The sequence below is a fragment of the Lagopus muta genome, chromosome 3 (genome assembly GCF_023343835.1).
Source record: "Lagopus muta isolate bLagMut1 chromosome 3, bLagMut1 primary, whole genome shotgun sequence".
NCBI classification, from domain to species: Eukaryota; Metazoa; Chordata; class Aves; order Galliformes; family Phasianidae; genus Lagopus; species Lagopus muta.
Window position 1 is genome coordinate 70087129 of NC_064435.1, and position 21469 is coordinate 70108597.

General features: G+C 38.0%; 1 protein-coding gene across 10 annotated transcripts in view; it reads right to left on the minus strand.

Moving 5' to 3' along the window:
• Window positions 1-21469, minus strand: part of CTNND2 (catenin delta 2) — a 613278-nt gene that overhangs the window by 137751 nt on the left and 454058 nt on the right. For all 10 annotated transcript variants that reach the window (XM_048938460.1, XM_048938457.1, XM_048938459.1 and 7 more), the window contains one exon: window positions 18948-19080. In XM_048938460.1, the coding sequence (XP_048794417.1) occupies window positions 18948-19080 (133 nt within the window). The remainder of the gene's footprint in view (window positions 1-18947; window positions 19081-21469) is intronic.

The following is a 21469-nucleotide window of genomic DNA, read 5'->3' on the forward strand; positions in this document are numbered from 1 at the left end:
AATTGCCTTCACCTGTGCTCCCAGGGCTGACTCAGTGCTTGCCTCAGGTGATCAGTCAGTGGTTCAGACTGTGACTCAACAGTTCCCATACACTTGGTAAAGTAGCTACTATTGCAGGTACAGCAACGCAGCTGATTCTTTAGAACTAGGACCTTAGTTATCAGTGCTTTTCTCTACCTGGGCTATTGTGTTGCTTTGTTTTTGCTTTTTCAGTAGCACTTCCCTAGAAGTCTCACCATGTCTTTGTATTTCCATCACTTATTACATAGCTAATTATTGCTGCGTTCTTCAGCAGGTTGAACTATGCCTCACATAGACGGTGATGACTGTTAACAGAACCTATTCACATTTGCAGAAACTTAGGCAAAGAAAATGAAATTATTTCAAGTTCTTTATGGAGTTACAGCAGCCTGGAGAAGAATTCTGACCTATTGAGTTTCTTGGGGCAGATTCCGAGTGGAGAGAAGTTGCCAGGACTCAAATGAGCTCAACAGAGCTACTGCCAAATGTCTTTGCCAAGAATACTCAGATAGGCGGATAAACAGCAATTACATCAGTGAGGCATCAAATCCCACCCGCCTAAAGGACTTTTGATAGATTGTTCTGTCTCTCTCCTGTATTTCTGTGGAATCATTCTTAATGTAGTACCTATTGACACATTAGTAACTACTGCTGTGCTGCATCTAGGAGAAAAATAAAACAGAATGCAGCGACGCCCGCTTGCCTACTGTGACCAAACAATCAGCATACTACCAAGTTATCAGAGAATACAGGAGAAATAACTGTCCTCACTCAGCTCAATTCCAGAGTAGTCAGTAGTGAAGTCAAAAGAATTACTCTCATGTTCTGCAGCACAACTGAGTTCAGCCATTCAAATCAAAAAGTTCATTCTTCCTTGAATAAACTGTTCCCTTTTCTCTCTCTGTCAAGGTGATCATCCAGGAAGTAATAAAAATGTTGGGTGAATCTCTGTTACAGTGTTTCTCAAATGCCTCTTCTAATCCAAGTATACCTCATTTCTGAACACAGTTCCCCATTTTTCTCCTTACAAATATTTTCTGTATTTCTTCAGATGATGGTAGGTAGTTGTTAATAAATACAAGGGGTTGCACTCTTTGCCCATCGCATGACAGTGTATGACAGTTCCTAGCAGAGACCAGAAATGTCATCATCCACAAGTCTGAATTGATTCTGTTTTCCTAATAACCACTCAGTGTAAATCCACACTGATCAAAACAAAACTGGATAGCATGGAGATGCCATGAATTTTTTTCAAGAAATTTTTTCCACGTAATAAGGTACAAAGCAGTTTTCCTCTAATGAATCCTATTTTTTAAATTTTTTTATTTTCTCTCTTCCAGGAAGATTTTAAACTTTGCTTTTAAAGCTGAGCCTCCATTAATGTTAATGTTTGCTGACGAGAAGCACTTGATCGGCTCAGGTCAGGTCGCACTGTGCCAGTACTCAGAGACGCAGAAGAACAAAAGATGCCAGACTTTCTGATTCACAGGCAGATCTATCTAACTAATGTCAGTGTGATATATCAGAGTCTTCTTCTCTGGCCTCATACAGAGTTTGTTTTTCCAGCACATCTGAGAACATACCTGTATCCACACTATGCAGACATAAGGTGAATTTGGACTTGAGGTGTGGTTGATGCCCCATCCCTGGAGGCTTTCAAGGTGAGGCCGGATCAGGCCCTGGGCAACCTGATCTAGCTGTGGTGTCCCTATTCATTGCAGGGCGATTGGACCAGAGGGCCTTCAGAGGTTCCTTCCAACTCTAAGGGTTCTATGATTCTATGATTGTATGTGTTCAGACATTTGTTGGAGGTAGTGAAGTTATCTATGTTCCTAAGTAGGAAAATATGGATGTCTCATGCAAAGAGCTTTTGAGAAATGTAGTTTATAAGTTTCAAGCCTGACAATTAATCAGTGAATATTGTTTCAGAGCTCAAGAAGCCACGAATAGTTCAGTGTTGTTTATCACAACAAATTTTCCATGACCGTGGACTGTTAGATATTTAATCTGCCAGGAGACACATGTGACCAGCCTGAAGCATATGCACTAGGAAAAACAAGTCAATGATACATTGATAATATGTCTGAATCAATACAGACTCCCTTGATGACTGCATGATTTTAGCATATGAATTACTTGACAGCTTGCTTTCCTAATTTGATACATAAGATTATATTTTCAGCCTTGTACCACATTCACTGATGGACATAAACAAGAAAAATCTTCAGTTGGCTCCTTAACCTAATCTAAAGGAGAAGTGTCCATCTTATGCAATGCCATAACTTGTCCTGCTCCATTTACAATCAGCAGACTGAGTTCAGTCCTGATAACTCCAAACATCATTAATACCAATTCCTCCATCAGGAGGTAGCTCATGTGGCATTCAAGTAGTCCTCTTATAAAGATATACTAGAGTCAGTGGATCAAACAAAGAGCTACATTCAAAAAATATCCAGAGATGCCCCCCTACATATGTTAGCTCCCTTTGGGACAGATGACTGTATCTATAGCTTACAGCGTCATCTTCCTGCTCTTCTTTACACTTAACACTGTAACACTGTAACTCTTCTTAACACTGGTTAAACACTGCCTTTATTCTTTTCAAGTCTACTCTGGGTCAAAGAATATTTTCTGAATGACTATAACTGACAGAAGGACAATTTATGAACGCCTAAGGGAAAAGAAAAAAACAGAAAAAGTACTGTAGGATATTTGCAGCCTTCTTAATTTCCTAGTTATTTTTCGTGATAAATATACGCCAAATCTTGTACAAATGATATCACAACTTGAAAATGAATTATTGTCAGGTGTAAGAAGTAATGGCATAACAGCCCGTGACCTTAATTGACAAAACATGCTACCTGCCACCGATTCAGCACAGAATCCACGCTATTCCTCCAGGCTCACTATTTGAAGTCTAACAATTGAATGTGAAAGCTCTACGGCTTGCTTCCCTGGGGAAAGGGAAGGTCTGCCCTAAAAGTGAAGATAACCAAGACTGTCAGCTTGAGCAGGATACGTGCTTTTACAGGTGAGTCACCTTTCCTCATATCAAGGCATCAGAACACCAGTCCTTGAATCTGGCTGTTGATTATGGCACTGCAACAGCAGAAGCAAAGACAAAGCAAATAGGAGGTAGGTGTTTTCAGTATTACTATTGTTTTGAACTCCAATGAATGCTCAAATAAAAATTATTCTATTCTTGTCAACAGTAAAAAAAAAAAAAGAAAAGAAAAAAATGCTTCAGATTTTAACCAGTTTAGCAGAAAAACTGTTAGATAAGAAAGCATTCCAACACTGTCTAAAAATACTGCAGTGGCAGAAATCAAAACACCCTTTCTTTTCTATTTATACTCAGTAAGTGGGCATCTGAGATATTGAGATATTCTTCACATTTACCAGTAAATATAACTGGAACTGTATTTAATTCTGACTGCCAATGCCTCACAAAGTAAAATATAATGGAAAGAGAGGTGGATTAAGAATAAGTGACAAAATCATAGACTAACAGGGTGATAAAGTATGTTTGTAATATATTACAATCTCTTCTTCCCAACAAGCTAAATGTTCGGCCATTAACAGCTTCACAGTCCCAATGCAAAGATGAATTCATGGCTAAATGCTTACTTTCAGCATTTTTCTTAACAATTTGATTGACTCTTCATCCAAAGGATGTGGAAGAAATTTAGCATGCTTTATGATACATCACAGATACCAATCATCAACTTAATTGACATGACACAATGCATCATTTGCCACTTTTTCAGTGACATTTCCACTATTAAGAAAGCATGTCTCAGTATATCAAAATCTAAGTGTTTAAATATGCACAATTATTTGCAATACCACTATGTGTATGCAACAACCAACATACAATTGACTGTTAGCACAGGTAATGGCATATACACAATAGATCCCAAGTTAAAAATGAAGTTAATTTGAACACCAGTTCTTGAAATTTTTAGTAATAATTCATTTAACTCATACTTAGGTTCTGGAAAAGGCTTTCTAGCTAGCAAAATAACTGCTTATGATTTCACACACAAATGGATTGCCAACAATTCTGTTCCATGGATGAGAGAAAGCAGAATCAAATGCCAAGAGCATTTTTAAACAGTGATTGGCAGCACAGTGTTTGGGACATTCCTCAGCTACAAGCAGTTAAGGAAATTGGTGCTTCCTCTCAGATCAATCCAAGAAGCCAATGCTTGCACAGCAACTTGACCACACCCATAAAAATATTACATACCTAGATTTTCCCACTCCATTCTACTTCCATTATATATCTTTGCCCTTTTTTATATTATTAAAACAACTTTCATAAAAGCAGAAAAAACACTTAAATGTGTGGTTTTGGAAGGCAGGCAGCCTCTTTGCTAATTAGTGTCAGGACTCCTTAGAAGGCTGATTCATAAAAGTTAATGGGCTTGAATTAGAGAAAAATCTCCAAAGCAGGATAAGGGAATAATATTTAGGACAATAACACTCTTACGAGAGATATACCGGTTTAAACTTTCATTTCTCTCCACTATTTTTTCTTAAAAGGCTATGGAGCACTAGGTAGACAACACAAAATCCTTACATTGCAAACACATGTGAGATTTATTACAGACCAATTTACCTGTAACATCACAGAACAATTTAGTCTCATTAGCAAAGTAATTTGCTGCAAGTTTAAAAAAGTGCTGAGCAATTTCATCCTAAAATAAAGTGGAATGTTATGCAAATTGCTGCATTAGCTCAGAAGTCTAATTTGTTTAAGGAACCTAAATCAGGGTTTGGATCTCGGTCCCATTTAAGAACAGTTTTGCAGAACTGCCACTTAGGACTTGTTTGATCAAATACCGAGGTGACATAAAGCTGTGTAGAAGCATAACTTAAATAAATTCAACCACTAGTACATACATGGTATACTGCTTTAAGTCAAATAAGAATTGTTCTCTGCATGCTAAACTGCAGCACACTGAAAAGGAAGGGAATTTCTTTTCTGTGCCTTAAGAAATCATGTAGTTATTTGGAGGAATGGTTATGTGATACATGAGGACTCAAAGCACAGGGTCAATGTTAGAAGCTTTCCATCTGGGAGTGGATACTCTACACTGGTTACTCTGAACATAACGCCTACTATTTATTTCCATGGAAACTACAACAAAGAGCACAAGAACACTATTTGATAGAGCAAATTCAAAACACTATTTTTCAATACATCAACCACTATTAGCTGGGCATTTTTGCCAGCTACAAACAAGAGCCCGCATGCTGAATCGTAAAAATCTGCACCCGTGGAGGTGACCACTGTCACTGTCATCACTGCTGAAATGCACCACCCACCGCCTCACTGTGCTCACACCCACTGATGGTCTTCATGAATGTTCAGCAAACATCAATGAATGTCAGTTTTTTTCCGCATGGAGGAATTCAATGACACACCTTTGCTCCAACTGCACTCTCATGTCAGACCCCGTTCTGTCAGACTGCCCTTCTTCTGCCATCTGTCACATGGCAACAAAACGGAATGGAATACAAGCGGGAAGGTTCAACCTCTTCTGCCATACCAGCCCTCATATTTCTGTTACCAAGTATACATTTGTTTATCCCTGTGTCCTTTCAGTGACCTCTTCAAATTCTGTAATCTATGCGTGGGGTTAACAAAGACTGAAAAACATGTTCCAACAGAAGGAGACTCAAAATCTTGTTCTAAAATTGCCCTGAGATGGTATGAATAAACATGTTGTTCAGTCAGTAAGCCTTAATGTATTCTGCGCTGTGATGCAGTTTGTTTTTCACCCTCAGTAGGAAGGCTGTGCCTATTATAAATCACGGCTTTAGCAAGATTTAATTTTTACAACTAAGAAAAATCTATGGCAAGACACAAGTTAAGTATAGTAACGTAGTTTACCCTGCTACTCATAAAACCAAATAATTTGTACGCCTACACAAGCATCCTGTTCTAAAACTGAACATCAAGCATTGATGGGATCTTTCAAATAACACTCCAAACTGCAGGCACAGAGCTGACCTAATGTGCTTATCTGAATGCAAAAGTATAATGAATATGATTTTCAAGTCCTCTCTCAAAACCGGCATCTGCTAAAAGAAACAGATCCATAGTGACTTGCATTAAACAAGTTTCTCAGCTTTTGAGTCACTGGAGATGTGATTCAAACATATATTAGAAATGATACATACAAGCCAATGCCTCCAGAAGGTACTGTAATTAATTGCTTTATATTTGTGGTCTATCCTTTTTAAAGCAGTCTAAAAGGCACAGTATTAAAGAAGGTCCATCAGTGTGCATTTTACAGATAATACAACAGCAATATTAATTTAGGATGCAAAAGTCATAGGCAGTGATCAAGGAGGGATCTACCATTGTCTGTAGTTAAATGAAAAGAATGAGGATTAATGCCAAGGGTTTGGATCATTTACTCTCTTGTATTAGAAAGGAATTAAGAATCTTTTTGAGTATGAATGATTACATTTATTCTTGGGGAGAAAATTTCTTCATATACACTTCACTTAAGAACATCCTATCATTCTTATAATCAAATTCCTAGTGAAGATAAACAAGATAACTCACACTTTTCTTTACATAAAAAAATGAGTTATTCAGACAAAAGCAGTAGGTTAGTAGTTCAAATATTCCGAAAAATAGCATCAGTATAATGTCAGATGAAAATTGATGAAGTGGCAATTAACTACATTCAGTTAAGTGTATTACTCGTGGGATTTATTCAGTGCAAACACAAATATGATCAAAGAACAGTGGTCACAAATAAGACCACAGATAATGCTTGTGTGTGTGTGTGTGTGTGTGTGTGACTGAAGCCCAAACAATGTTATCTGACATTTCAAATTTAATTAGAAACTCGAAAAGATACTTCTTTGACTCATGTTGTAGCAATCTCAGAGAGTTTGCTTCATGGAATAAACAACAAACCCTTTCTTCTCGGATTAAAAATGTATTTACAATTTATGCAACCAAGTATCATACTGCCACCTGATGACCTCTGCTCCCAAGACTTCCTTTATTGCAATCTAAACAAGAAGCGTTATCTTCTTTTAACTGATTCTTCAAAGAGTCTCTTGGTCACATGAAAATCTTCTGTCAGATGAAGTGGGAGACAGCTACTGTCTCAAGCTAATTAACTCTCACATTAATTCTCACATGTCTCCTTGGTATGTACTCCTAATGTGTAGGAACTCGGACAAGTAAAATTGCCTTATTTGTCTAAGGACATAAACAGAAGCTGCACTACGTACTCTTTCTTCCATTTCCCAGTTAACATGACCATTATAAGCAGAAGAAAAGTCAACATAAGCACATATGTCCGCCTCATGCATTATGGATTTTATAATACCTGCAGTTCAATATGCAATATTACATATATATACATACACATATACATACACGCACACACACGTTTTTTTTCTTTTGCCTTTGTCAGGTTCTCTTTTCCTTCTCTGACAACACCTTTCTTCTAATGCCCTGTTAACACAGCGTTGGGCATTTCTGTCAGTTATGGAAAGAAGTGTCTTTGCTGTGATGGCTTTGGAAACAAGTTTGTGAATTGTAGCAATTTTTCAGTTGGTCTTGGAGGCTTGGATATAAGAATAGCAAAGTAGTAGCTTCAAAACAAAAACCAACTCCAATTCTGCAATACTTTTGATGTGGCATACATATTACACCCCTTTCTTTAGGGCCTTGCCTGCCTAACCACATACCAGTGATACGCCCAGGGATGTGCCCAGACCGATCCACTGACGCTGGTGACACAGGTGGGCAGCATTTCCCACCTGCTCTTCAAAAGCTACAGTGACAGCTATACTCAGACTTAAGGGTCTGATTTGGACTTGCTGTGTCATTTATTGTTATGTGTGAATTATTTCTTTTTATATGACAAATGGTCCCTAGAGTTGGTATTATAATTAATTTTCACACAGTTGAGTATGCAAGAAAAAAGTGCATTTCTTTGTGAAACTAGAAAAGTTATTATCTTCCAAATAACTTTTCAAATCGTAGCTCACAGATCCAACACATTTCTTTATCTGCCTGAAGCAAGGTCTGTACAAGATAACACCAACAGTAAAAATGTCAGCCTTTTATCAGTCAAGAAGTACTTTTCTGAGATGAGGAGAGGGAAAGAATCTGATCCACAATCAGTACAAAAAGTACAGCAGTGCTTCAGGCTTCTGAAATGGATAATGTTTGTGTCTTACTTACATTCTTTTGGTTTGTTTTTATTTATTAAATGGCACAAATCAAACTCTTCTCTGAGTTATATCAGTGTAAATCTATGAAAGCAGGCCTGACTCCAGTAGCACTGCTGTAAGTTTACTTCAGGATTACCTAAAGGAATCACTGGTTCCAGTGCCTTCAACAGTTATTATACAGTGGCCAGGTAGATAGGTAGACATTTTAGCTTTAGAGCCTTAGGTGTCCTCACGACTCTACAAACTGAGCTTTCTGCTTCAATTACCCTCTAGCTAGGTATCCAGGTAACAGCCATCTCTGTCACTCTAAATACATTTTGATGATCATCTGATAGCCTCTACATTAGTTGTTTCTTTTAGTGTAGCTTTTCTATCAGGACTACCATTCGTATTATTGAAATTATTTTGCTGCCAACCTTTTTACTACAAGTATCTTGAGAAAGCATCAAATTACATATATTGATATTGATCTCCATTATTTTATTTCTATATATAGTCTTACCTTGGAATGATGGATGATGAGAATAGTAATAAAAAAAAATATGCTCTACAATAGGAAAGTAATCTCCTCCATTCATACACTGGCATCATAAATCATAGAAGCAATTTCCAGAAGAGCTATGTATAGAAAGAAATCAGACCATACGCTACATCATCATACTGCTTTGAAAAGCTGCAGATGTATTGAGCGCCCATTCAAATTGTGGGAACACATATTACTTATGTCAAAAGACACTTTCTTTCAACCTTTCCTTCCCTACTGCTTAGTATTTCCAAATACAAAAGATGCAGCTTTTTCAAATGTTTTAATGCAACCAGGACATTTTTCCCAGTCCACTGGAGAGAGATTCATGAAACAGTGCAATGTTCTTCCTGCACCTGCTGCACACCACAGGAAGTAGCATGAAGGCATTCATCTTATGTACACAATTCTGATTTTTCTCCTCTTGTCCTAATGGCATGAAAAACATTATTGCCAGATGTTCACATTTAAATTTTCTGGATAATTGAATTTATTGCTTAGAATTCTCTTATGTATGGTTGCTTATTCAGAGGCGAACTCTGGCTGTGCAGTGCTGAAAAAGACAGAAACCTTTAACCAGGCTTGGCTCCTGCTGGGCAGACAATGTAGCAGTGAATGCTACGCGCCCCAGACAAACTGGAAGACTAGGCAGGTTTCACTCCGGACCTCACTCCCTTCTGCCCACAAGAAGACTGGTACCAGGCCCCTAAATGCCAGCAGAAGAAAGGCCAGAGTAGCATCGCAAAGATGCTCACACCCCTGTTAATAGCTGGCTGTTAGCATGAACAGCAGAGCAGGACACTCCAGACAGCAAAAACAAACAGCCATTATCCCCATGAAATGTTGCTGATAATTCAGAAATGTTGTTGATAATTCACAAACTGATTGTGGCTTGCTTTGGCTCTAAATAATGTGTTGGATACTTATGAGCATTGTAGGAAAATGTATCTTGAAAATGCATTTCTGGGAAAAGTGGGCAAAACTTTGTCCACCTGATGTTCTCTGCAGCGTACGGGAGGAACAGAAGGGCAGAGTAACGCGGTGTGAGAGGCAAAAATACAGAGACGTTGTCGATATTAAGCCCATCATTTTGCAAAACAGTAATGTCTTCAGTCACTCTGTAAATTCATTTGATTCTGATTTTGTGACATGAGAGGGAATAATGTAATTGTACAAGATGACTGAAAACAACAGGAAAATAGTGCAAAATGTCTAAACTTTGCCTATCTAGCATTAACTCAGAAAAAAATAACTAGAACTAGATTTTCAGTTACATGTACGAAATCATAGATGCCTGTTTATTTACTTCTGAGACCATGTCACTGCACAGGACTGATGCTTAATTCCAGTTGAGGCTATTTAGCAAAAGGAATAGTTTCAAAATGTGAATGCAACAAAGCCAAAGCATTAATCAAGGTTCTTATCAGTGCAGAGGAGAATAAAGACAGAACTCACTGCTCTGACACCATTTTTGCAGAGCATATTTTGTCTACTTCCTAGCTCTTCTATTTCCTGTTTTAAACAGATATTACTCCACCAGGGTTTGCCATTAACTTGCTTATTTAACACCTGTAATATTTTCCCAGTTATACGAAGTGAAATACGCCAGGTACACAGAAAACTCTTAGTATTATTCAGGGAGAGTCTCCTGGCAACAAAATTGTGGTTAAAAGACCACTGAGGGACCCTGAAGTGTAAAGTGTTGCTCCTTCTGTGATACAGAAAGAACAGATCGAGGACACGCAGTGCAGCACTCAGTGACATCCACTAATGTTTGGTTTAATTACATGTAAAGACAGTGCACAAAACAAAGACATGCAGTCTATTGTCAGAAGAGATGAATATTACAAAATGGCAGTGCATAAATTAACTGGTAAAAAGGAACAGAGAAATGCATTCAGAAATGCATTTGGAAATGCTTCTGAAAAGAAGATGATCAACTTAAGATTTAATTTCCTCATAGAAGGTGGGCTCATGCTTTTTCAATAATGAAAAGTGAAAAGGCCTGCTGCCTTAGATTTAACTGTGCTTCTGGAATTTACCAGCAAAATAAAGCAAATTTGCAAGCAAGAAGAACAGACGGATGTATTCTGATAAATATTGTTTAGTAACTCAGGTGAACCCAGCACTTTAGATTGGGGGATAATAATAACAAGAATACATAGCAGACGGTAGACACCTCAAACAAGTGCTACAGTCACTAAAATGCTATAAACTATACCTCTAGTACACGCGTCAATAGAGGTGGGTGTGAAATACAGAAATCATTGTTATTCTCTGGGGCAACAGGCCATTTAGACCTGCTTTCCTTGACAGCAGAATATATCTTAAGCCACTGACTGCTGGAATAAATAAAACGGAAAGCAGCTGTCTCCCTTGGGCAACTTTCCAATGCCTGAAGCAGCCCCATAAGTGAAACACCTCAGAGCCCTATGATAAGGGTGCCGGAGAAGTCTCTTTCATGCCTTTGCTCAGCCAGGGCACAGCTCTGCTCTCACAGGCATCTGTGCTAAAGGGAAGGATGTGACATTTTGGTACCACTGGAGTAATCCACAAAAGTACCCAGAATGAAAACCAAGTGGGAAAACCCTCACAGAAGCTTTAAACCTGAAACTGCAGAGGTGTTCATCTCAATGGTTTGCTGCCAACAAACCACCTTGGGAATAATAATAATAATAATAAAAAAATAGAGCAGAATAAAATCATTGTCCTCATTTTACAGAAGAGCTCATGGTAATGCAGGGCTAAAAATGGACCTCAGTCATGAACCTTAGTTATGTGCATTCACTGTAAACCAAGTTACTTCAGTTATACTCTAGTATACATGCATTTCTTCATCTGCTCATCACTTAAGATGCATTACTTCATCTGCTCATCTCTCATATTTTTCCTATCCTTGTCTTTCATCTCTTGCTATGAAGGATCTGATTTATTAATTTATTTATTTTTGGGTGTGCAGCGTCACAACACAGAAGGATAGACTAGAATTGAGACAATGGTATGCCTGTAAAAGCTAAAATAATAAACACTCAAACTGATCAAATTAACTTCTCATCATAGTTTTGGTTGTTGTTGTTGTTGTTGTTGTCATAATTCCTCTGGTTGACCAAAATGTATTTAATAATTGCAGGTCAGTTATTTATACTTTGCAGTTACTGTCCATGTAAGATATATGCAGTATGCTATGTAAGTATGTAAGTAGCATTGTAAGTAAGTACTATAGCTCCTGTTAGATGAAAGACATCTTACACATGTCAAAGGCTTCCCTGCAAAAATAAAGTTAAAAAGATAAATAAGTATAGAGAAGGCAATACCAAAGAATAAAAATCTGAACATAGTGAAGAAATGCTCATAAGGGTATATTTAAAAGCAGCTCAAACCTCTGAAGAGGAGACTCTGTGGTGCTGTTGATGGTTGCTTATGGGCATGGCATCTTACTGTCTTTCACTATAAAATTGTAGCCCTGAATGAAAAGGTGCCAGAGGTGGAATGTCTTGTTGAAAAAAATCTATTCACAAAATGTAATCCAAGGAAGTTTCTTAAAGGCAAATCAAAGGCAAAGGAGGTCACTGCCAAAATTACTTGGAGAGCTAAAAAAAAAAAGCAATAACAAAACATTCTGTATATGGACATTTTAATTTTAAAAACAAACTATACTGAAAAACTTCACAGGATCTCACAAGATCTATTGATTAACTTTCTAAAAAACAGACTAAAAGTAAAGAAGAACCAGAAAGTTATCTCGAAAAATCATCAGCAATCAAGCATTATACAGAAAACTTTTAAACTCACAGAAAGATTGTTTATGGGTGCTTCACTAGGTGATTCTTTATTTGACAACAGCAACTCACTCCAGTAAAAACTAAGCAGAAAGAGTTATTTGAAGGGCATTTTTGGAAATTTTCTTGCACAGGTGAAAATGACTGCTCAAAGTGATGGGAGTTATGTGCAAAGCGTATTGCTTATGGTAATCTATCTGGACTTGTGCAAAGTGTTTGACACTGTCCCACATGACATCCTGGTCACCAAATTGGAAAAAAAATAAAATGATGTGATGGATGGACCACTCTCTGGATAAAGAATTGGCTGGATGGTCACAGTCAGAGTTGTGGTTAACAGCTGTGTTCAAGAGGAGACTGGTGATGAGTGGTGTTCCTCAGGGGGGCTGGAACTAGGTGATCTTAAAGGTCCCTTCCAATACAAAGCATTCTATTTTCTATGATTCTATAAAAAGTATGAATGTGTCAGCACTTATATTGAGAACAACATGTAGGCAAGCACTCCTTCACATAAACAGTCATCAAAAAAATGGTAAATACCTTGAAAAAGTATTTAGGCAATTTTTCTTAAACTGAGATTTTACCCATACAGATTTTTAACATGAAAATTATGGTTATCAAAGTACTAATAAAATGTTTAGACCCAAAGAGGGAAGTCTGCTTTCTCTAAAAGCACACTATTATTGTCTGAGTTAAAATGCACTCTCAGCAAAATGTTTTAGAGTCTCTTGTGACTTTTCATTACTTTTCATTATTTTTACCTTTGAGATATTATTTTCATTTAAATTAAACACCATGTCTCCACCGTCATCCATCCAGAGATTAAAGGAGTTTACATAGCATCTCTAATGGAAACCTGACAGTATCATCACTGGACAAGCCAAATTCCAGCCTTTAATTGAAGAGATCTCAGGGGAAAAAAGGGAGGATTATTGGAAGGCAAAAACAAATTGCACATGAAAAAAACCATACTATTTTTTCCCTGGGACTCCTTAAGAAAACATAAAGAAATTTTGCAGAAGAATACAGAAATAAACTCAAGATATCATTTAAGGACATGAAAAGTACCTCAGACATCTCTTCTTGATCCTTCAAATGCTGTGCGGAGTGAAGCATTCTGTCAGTTGTTAGCTAGCAAGTTTAAAAGCCACATCACATGGACCATAACTGTACATACACTACTATGTGTGACAAAGCCCTTCTAGAGAAAGGCACATAGGTATCCTTGACAATCATGGATCTAGTGGTAGTATAGGTGATATCAAAGGTATTACAACACTGCAATTAGGTACAGATACATAGGAGATAAGAAAATATATCCTGGAAGATACTGAGTAAGTTTTTCATGTACTGTTTATGTTCATCTTGCGTTTCAATCAAATGGGCTATCGTGTAGAGAATGAAAAAAATAGACGTATTTATCAAGCCCTCACAAACAATAATCAACAGCAACGTTAACATGAAATAATGAGGATTTACAAGTTTATGCAAACTAAATGACATGAAAGAACAGTGGTGCCTAGTTGAAAAGGTTCTGGGCATATTCTGAAGCACTCACGGAAGACGAAGAAACATTTTTCAGATTAATGACAAAATGAATATGAATCATGGTTTTGAACAAAAGGGAAAATGAACACTTTCAACATGAAGTCACTCAGTTTTCAAACTCCATGCAGTAACAGCTAGATTGCTACTTCTAATATGGTGTGAAGTGAATACACAAGATAGAGAGGAAACTGTCCAACACAGCAAGATTTATTAAGGATTCAAGGGAAGGCTTCAGGCAGGACAGTTCAGCAGTTACTGTTTTTTACTTGGCATCTTTGCGCAATTTTCCTTAGATAAGAACTTACAAGTGCTGTGGCTTTGATGGCTGAAATTAATTTCCTAGCTTGCAGAAAGGAGTCACTGGTGCCAAAAACCCTGAGTGACCTGTTACACCTTCGCAGCTGATGGCAGGTTGCCACTTGCCATGAGAGCAGAATGGTGCTGGAGTGTGAAACTGCACAAATCAATCCTTTTATATGGTGACCTCATACAAAGGAGTAAGCTGTCATTACAGGAAGAAAAATTGCAGTAGAAGAATGAATCCTGTGTTTAATAGAACGTGCTCTTTTAAAGAAATGTTCTCTGCTGACTGTGTTAAAACGCTTCTCTGTTCCTATATCCCATGTTTGTTCCTTTTTGGCATCCAGGGCTAGCTGCTCTGGCTCTGCACACAGTCTCACCATTGTTGGTGTAAAAGGCCTCTCTTAAGGAGAAAATGCCATGAGAAAGACCCTTCCTGTATTCTTGCCTGACCAACTCTGCAGTTGCCTTCAAATATCTGATCAAAACCGCTTTCCTCCTTTCCTTTTGTCTTCTAGTTGCATTTCTTCTCTGCTATCAATGAAAGCCTAATTTATGTAATAAATCTCTAAGGTATTCTGAAATTCTGAATTTCATAACTGTGCCCACGTAATTATGATATACAGTGAGCTGCCTCACAATACTCGCAATCTTTAGCTTTCTGCCTTCCTATGTCCCCTTTCACACGACTAGGACTGGTTGGTGGCTGGTTAACAGGAGAAGAAAAATTAAGCTATTGGACAGTAGCACAAATAATCAAAGTTCTTCAATGACTGTTGCACCACTTAAGCAGCAATTAGAACACTTGAATTAGAACACTTGAAGTGCTGTGGACAACAGTTGCAGTGATCACCTTCCAGACAGCAATACTTCAGCTGGTTCAGTAGCAGCATTTGAGGATAAAGTTCAGGTAAGACCATCAGCTGCAATTGTGCTTTTAAATGAAGACTGGCACTGAACTGTTTTGAGCAGAATTGAGCAACAACATCTTCAAGCAATAACAAGACCTCCTTTTCCAAATGCCACCACTTATTACGTTTAAATAGTACTAGCATATTCAAAGATAAAATGAAAATTCCACCTGAAACATCTAATTCTCTCTGAAAGTTCTTTTGGGTAAAAGTAAATGACTTCAGACACTTCTGTAGCCAGACTGGAGTATCTTCACCAAAGAAGCTTTCCAACTTTGTTTGAACATTCTCTAGGATAGAGAAGAGCATTTGCAGATCTTATGGCTCTGAGAGAGCTGCTGCATGAAAGAATGAACCAGGCTTTAACATTCATGCAGCAATAAATGTACAATTAGATCGATATATCACCAAATTCAGAAGAAAGTATGAGATCACACATGGTTTAGAAAGAACACCTAACAGAACACAATCAAAATCAGGCATAAAAGCTCTCTCTTTTCCCTAGCTATACTTAAGGAGTTTTTTTACAGCATTTCGTTTTGATAGTTGACTTCAATGGAGTATTTCCACTTCCTTTTATTGTCAAGGGCAGAGAAGAAGCAGGGAGTAATTTTCCACACTTCAGCAACAGAAAATAAAATATTTTGGAAGAGAAAATCTTGATTGGTGCTAGGAATCTCAGAAATGCACAGTCATAGTTACTGTTTTCTATTTGCCTGATTTAATTGATGCTGTTCCACTCAAAGAGAGTAGGAAGGCCTCAATCCCACCATGCACGTGGGGATAAGTTTATTAGCAAGTTCCAGCAAAGTCTCCTAAGAGTAGGACAATTCTATCACTACATAAAACCAAAACTGCAAGAACAAAAGAATGGCCGAGTTCCAATGAAAATCATTAATCACATTTCTGTAGACAATGTAGCATAAATCATGCTTAAAAGAATAGTGAATTTATTTCAAACTGGTTATTTTCAGAAATCCAGGATAAAATAGCCATTCGTTACAGTATGGCAACTTGATACTCATTAGCGATAAGTATACAGAACTGTTTTCTTCCTAAGTTAACCTCCAGAGTTGAAACTTTAACAGCCAAATTACATTTCAAATTCCATGTGACCATTAGAATGAGCCAAATTGTTGCATAACATTAGCCATTCTGTGTGTGCATGTGGTGATGCTTCAAGGGCACGTTATACATTAACACTTAACTGCTGGATTCAGACAATTTGCTTTCCCTTGGTGCTTGTCAGGAGTACAAAACACAGGCAGTTTTCTTAATGCGCACATTCCTGCGTCTGGCCTTTCTTCAAAGCTTGAAAGGCCATCAAGGCAGTTTTCCTTCTTTAGCCTAAGTTATTTGCTATGCTGCTATTTAGTGAAAGAGCATAGTTTTCTGTGTCTCAAAAGAATTGGAATTTTTCACCTGTGTGTCTCAGTTGTATCCCTGCAGCATGTTTCCCTGTGACTGTGGGCAGTATAACGAGAATGCTGCCTTTCCAGCAGAAGGAATCAGGTATGAAATGTGGGCAGCTTTAGACAGGGGAGAACTGGCCACAACACCCAACTGCAACACAAACACCTTGCAGTAGGGCGTATTTTGATAACAGCTTCTATTACTTACATCTTCCTTCAGCATGTAATTCAGACATATCCTTAACAGGCAGCCCATGCTTTGTCCCAGTGAAGTTTAGCAGCACCACTCAAATTCTTCTGGCTGGAGGAAAGTAGTATGAATCTGGCCAGTTTGGGGGTTGAGATCTGGTGTAACATCCCCTTATTAACTGAATTTTGGTCTCCTAATGCAAAAGGCTCCTAAAAAATTCCAGCTCAGAGGAGAACCTAAGCAGATTCTGAGGAGACATCTGACCCTTTTGGGTAGCTGATCCCAAGAAACACACACACAAACCGTTTAAGTACTTGGCTGAATCATGGCACAAACACAAAATACTTATGCTTAAAAACAACAGGCAAATAGACAAATAGATGGGAAGAGTTTCCTAGCATTCCAAACTTTTGTTTAGAAGCTTCACAAAGCATTAGAAGAGTCAAAACACACCTTGATTTTTGTCTTATAAAACCCTATATTAACAAAAGTTTGAATGCTTATTCTCAGGAGAACTGATGAAAAAATATTGTAGCTTCTTTTCCAAAGACAGTTTACCTATTATGGTGTGAGGAACAAAGCAGCAAAAAAGAACAAGGGGGAAATCCTCATTTTATCTGCTGTCCTTTTTCAGAGAAGCGCTGCAGAAGGCTGCCTTACGCTATACTCTTTGATGCTGCCATAACCTTGCTCTCCCAGCTCATGAATCTGAAGTTTACAAAGGCTGATGTCCTAATAATATGCAATACATCAACAATAGCCAGTCTTCTAAAGGATATTTTTCTTGAATGGTTAACAACAAAAGTCAAACCATGTCCTTCCCCCAAATATGAAACTATCTAGTGGCTCTTAATCTATGGTAACAGGAGCAAGCACAGATTGCACAATAAATAAACTGTTTTGAATATTTAACTACTTTTCTCACAGACTTATCAATTATTTTACTGAAACTGATCAGTGAAATCGGGATGAGAGAAAAGACTACAAGGAGAGTGTGCAGCTGGAACTTTCAGCAACACCTGTAACAGAAATCTCTTTTCTACATTTTTTATCATTCTGCTTGGGGAATGCACCCAGTACATCTCCCTACTGCAGTTCTGGCAATGCCAACAGGCTGCAAGCTTAGCTACTCACTTGGGAATTTTCTCAATGTGAAAAATCCCTGACGGGAAAGCTGCTAGGGCGTGCTGTGAGAGACAGTAATGAAGGCAAACAAGCCAGGATCCCTTCACAGCTCAGACAAACAAGCAATAGCAGATCTTGATCTCAGTTTACCTTTGCATGCTAGGCTAAGGGATGCCAATACAGGCGCAGATTTATGTGCACATCACATCTCCCTGATTAGCAGTATCCCTGAGAGGGCCAGGGAGCCAGCTGGGGCTGGTAACAGCTTCACACATTCAATTTTAATTGACTACTGCGTGCCTGTCAGATACCTCAGTGCTGCCTTCCTTCTGTTTTAACTTATGCCAAAAGCTTAACTGGTCCCAGTGACCACAGGGAACAAGCAAGTGAGAAGAACAGAACAACTGCAGGAACTGAACAAAGTCTATGCTCCTTTTGGAACTGCATTCTAGGTACAATCTGCTCTAAATTTCAAGATCATAGATCAACTATCACAGTTCAAGCTAATCTCTTAACCCACAATTATACATTAAAGCAGGCTTTGATTTAGAATAATTTCATTTAATTTTCATTTTCTGTGTCTATATTTAGAGTCCAAACTTTTCTCTCTGAAAATTCTCAGGAAATGCTTCAGTGAGATCAAGACTCTACTATTAACACCTACTGATACAGCGTTTAATGGTATAGAATCAATTAAAGTAAAACAAACAAAAAAAATAGCCATCCAAATGAGTGACAACAGTATTCTCCGCAGTGTTTCTTTCCATATCAATAACAAATGTATAAAGTAAAAGTTTGACTGAAATTGCTCCAGACACGCATGCATAATTTCTCTTGTAACTCTTTTTAAAGCACATATAAATAATTTTGCTGATAAACTGCAGACAGCATCACAGTTGAAAATTAGGTAATTATAAATTTTACCTCTGCTTTTATTTTATTGTCTCCAAAACAGAGGTGCTGTAAGTAGGCTGCAGCATTGGACTGTACTGATGGAAATTGATGCTGTAACATCTGTATAACTTCTGGAAGCTCTGGATCTCGCCATCCAAACTCTCTGTGAGAAAACAAATAAGAAAGACTCAACAAGAATTCTTCTACTAGTGGATGGATATATGTAGCAACAGTTTGGCCAACTAAGATGAAAAACATATCTAAGTTTTACTTTCCACTATTTTTAAAGTGCACATTTAATCATATATGAAAGGATTTTCTGCTCTAAATAGTACTAGTATGAAAAAAGTTAAATAAATCATAGCTAGAGTAAATAACTTCATGGAATTATCTCTACATGCTAAAGTTCCTTAAATAAAACATCATATAAGAACAGAATAATCCACACCATTATACAGCCTCTATTAAAATCTAAGTATAGAGTACTAGAATCATAACTCTGAATGGTTTGCTAAGAAATTTTGTCAGGAAGTCTTTTATTTATTGCAATCTTTACTTTATAAAAATTACTACCTCATATAATTAGTGATTACCTATTTTGTCTTTTGATTTGTTGTTTTCAGATATAGCTCAAGCTTAATGGTAAAAATTTATATGATACATCGTATAATATATACAATTACACAATTTTACATATATTGCAGTTATACCATACACAATACATGGTTATGCATCTGATTACTTTTAAATCTTCATTAGTAATACTCAGTCTAAAGCAGATGATAGGCAAATAACAACAACTCAGCCCATGCACTGTCTTTTATTGCTATGAAGCATGATACACCATTAGCATTGAGTGAAACAATTGATTACAAGTGTGGTGAACAAGCACCAGCAGCTATTCTGCTGTTTCCAGAACTCAAAATCAATTTGTCACTTACGTCATTTTTTCCACTGTGTCTACAGCTAAAGGCAGCCATCAAAACGGCTTTTGCCTTTGTGTCCCAAAATCCATGCAGCCACTCTGCATGAGACAGCTGAATTCCTCTGTGTTTTAGAATCACAGAATCACCAAGGCTGGAAAAGACCTCCAAGATGACTCAGTCTAACCATCCACCTACTGCCAATATTTCCCCGCTATTCCATGCCCCTCAGTACAGCATCTAAATGTTTCTTGAACACCTCCACGGACAGTAGTTCAGACGCCTCCCTGAGCAGCTTGTTCCAGAGCCTGATTACTCTTCTGAGAAGAAATTTTTCCTAATATCCAATCTGAATCTCCCTAGCACAGCTTGAGGCCGTTCCCTCTTGTCTCCCATGCTAGTTATGTAGGAGAAAAGGCCAATCTCCACCTGGCCACAACCTCCATTTACACAGTCGGAGAGACTGTTAAGATCTCCTCTGAGCCTCCTTTTCTCCACACTGAACAATCCCAGTTCCCTCGTCCATTTCTCATAATGCTTGTGCTCCAGACCCCTGACCAGCTTCACTGCCCATCTTTGGATACATTGCAGTGCCTCAATGTCTTTCTTGTAGGGAGGACCCCCAAACAGAATACAGTACTCGAGGTGTGGCCTCACCAGAGCTCCGTACAGGGGGATGATTACCCGTCTCCCTGCTCCTGCTGGCAGCACTATTTCTGATACAATTGTGCCAGGATGCAAGTGGCCTTCTTGGCAACCAGGCACACTGCTTTTGTGTCATACAAATATTTCTCATTGTCTTTCATCTAGTGCTATAGTACAAAGTAATACAGGAATACGGTTCTTAGGCCTTAGAAACATTGGTCCCATTTGCCCTTTAAGATGGAATAGGAGATACGACGCCACTTCAACCTCAGCATTCAGCTGGGGTCTCTACTTAGAGCACTTGGGAACCCTAATCTCTTGCATCTTCATGAAAGGCACACAAGATCCTCACTGGGGTTTAATTCAGTGCAAGCAGCACTGTTTTTACTGTTTTATGTTGCTTATTTCTATCCAATGGAGCCACCATGAAGATTACATACCCCATTTAGGTATGCAGAGGTTAGGTATGTAAAATTAGGGCAAATGGTCAAGTCCCATAAACTTGTGAAAATGACTGCAGGTTCTTCACTGCAGTTACCGTAATCACTTGTGGGGTTCATACAATACAAGAACTGTTGCAAAGTCCATCTCTTTGAAAAAAATATTTGTTATCATTAGTTTCCTTCCTGAATTATGAGGATTCTGCTGAGCTGAGGCCAAGTGCACATCACTGGGGGAATTGACCTATTTGAATAAAACTTAGAGTAGGCAGCTTCACAGGCTGTCTCAAGTAAATTCAGGCATCTCACTCTTCAAATATTACAGATCTCTGAGACAATTCATTGAAACAAGACTCATTTTACAGTGACAGTGGATTGCTATGGAACAGGTATTGTCTGTTCTTCTCTCACACAGGATGTTTGCTAGACTGAGAGTTATTATTATTCATATCTCTATAAAAAGATCTAGAATATAAGTAGGAGATGTAGAAAAATAAGCATAGAATTTTATCTGCTATTTCTGTTCTGACAAAATTAATGTTAA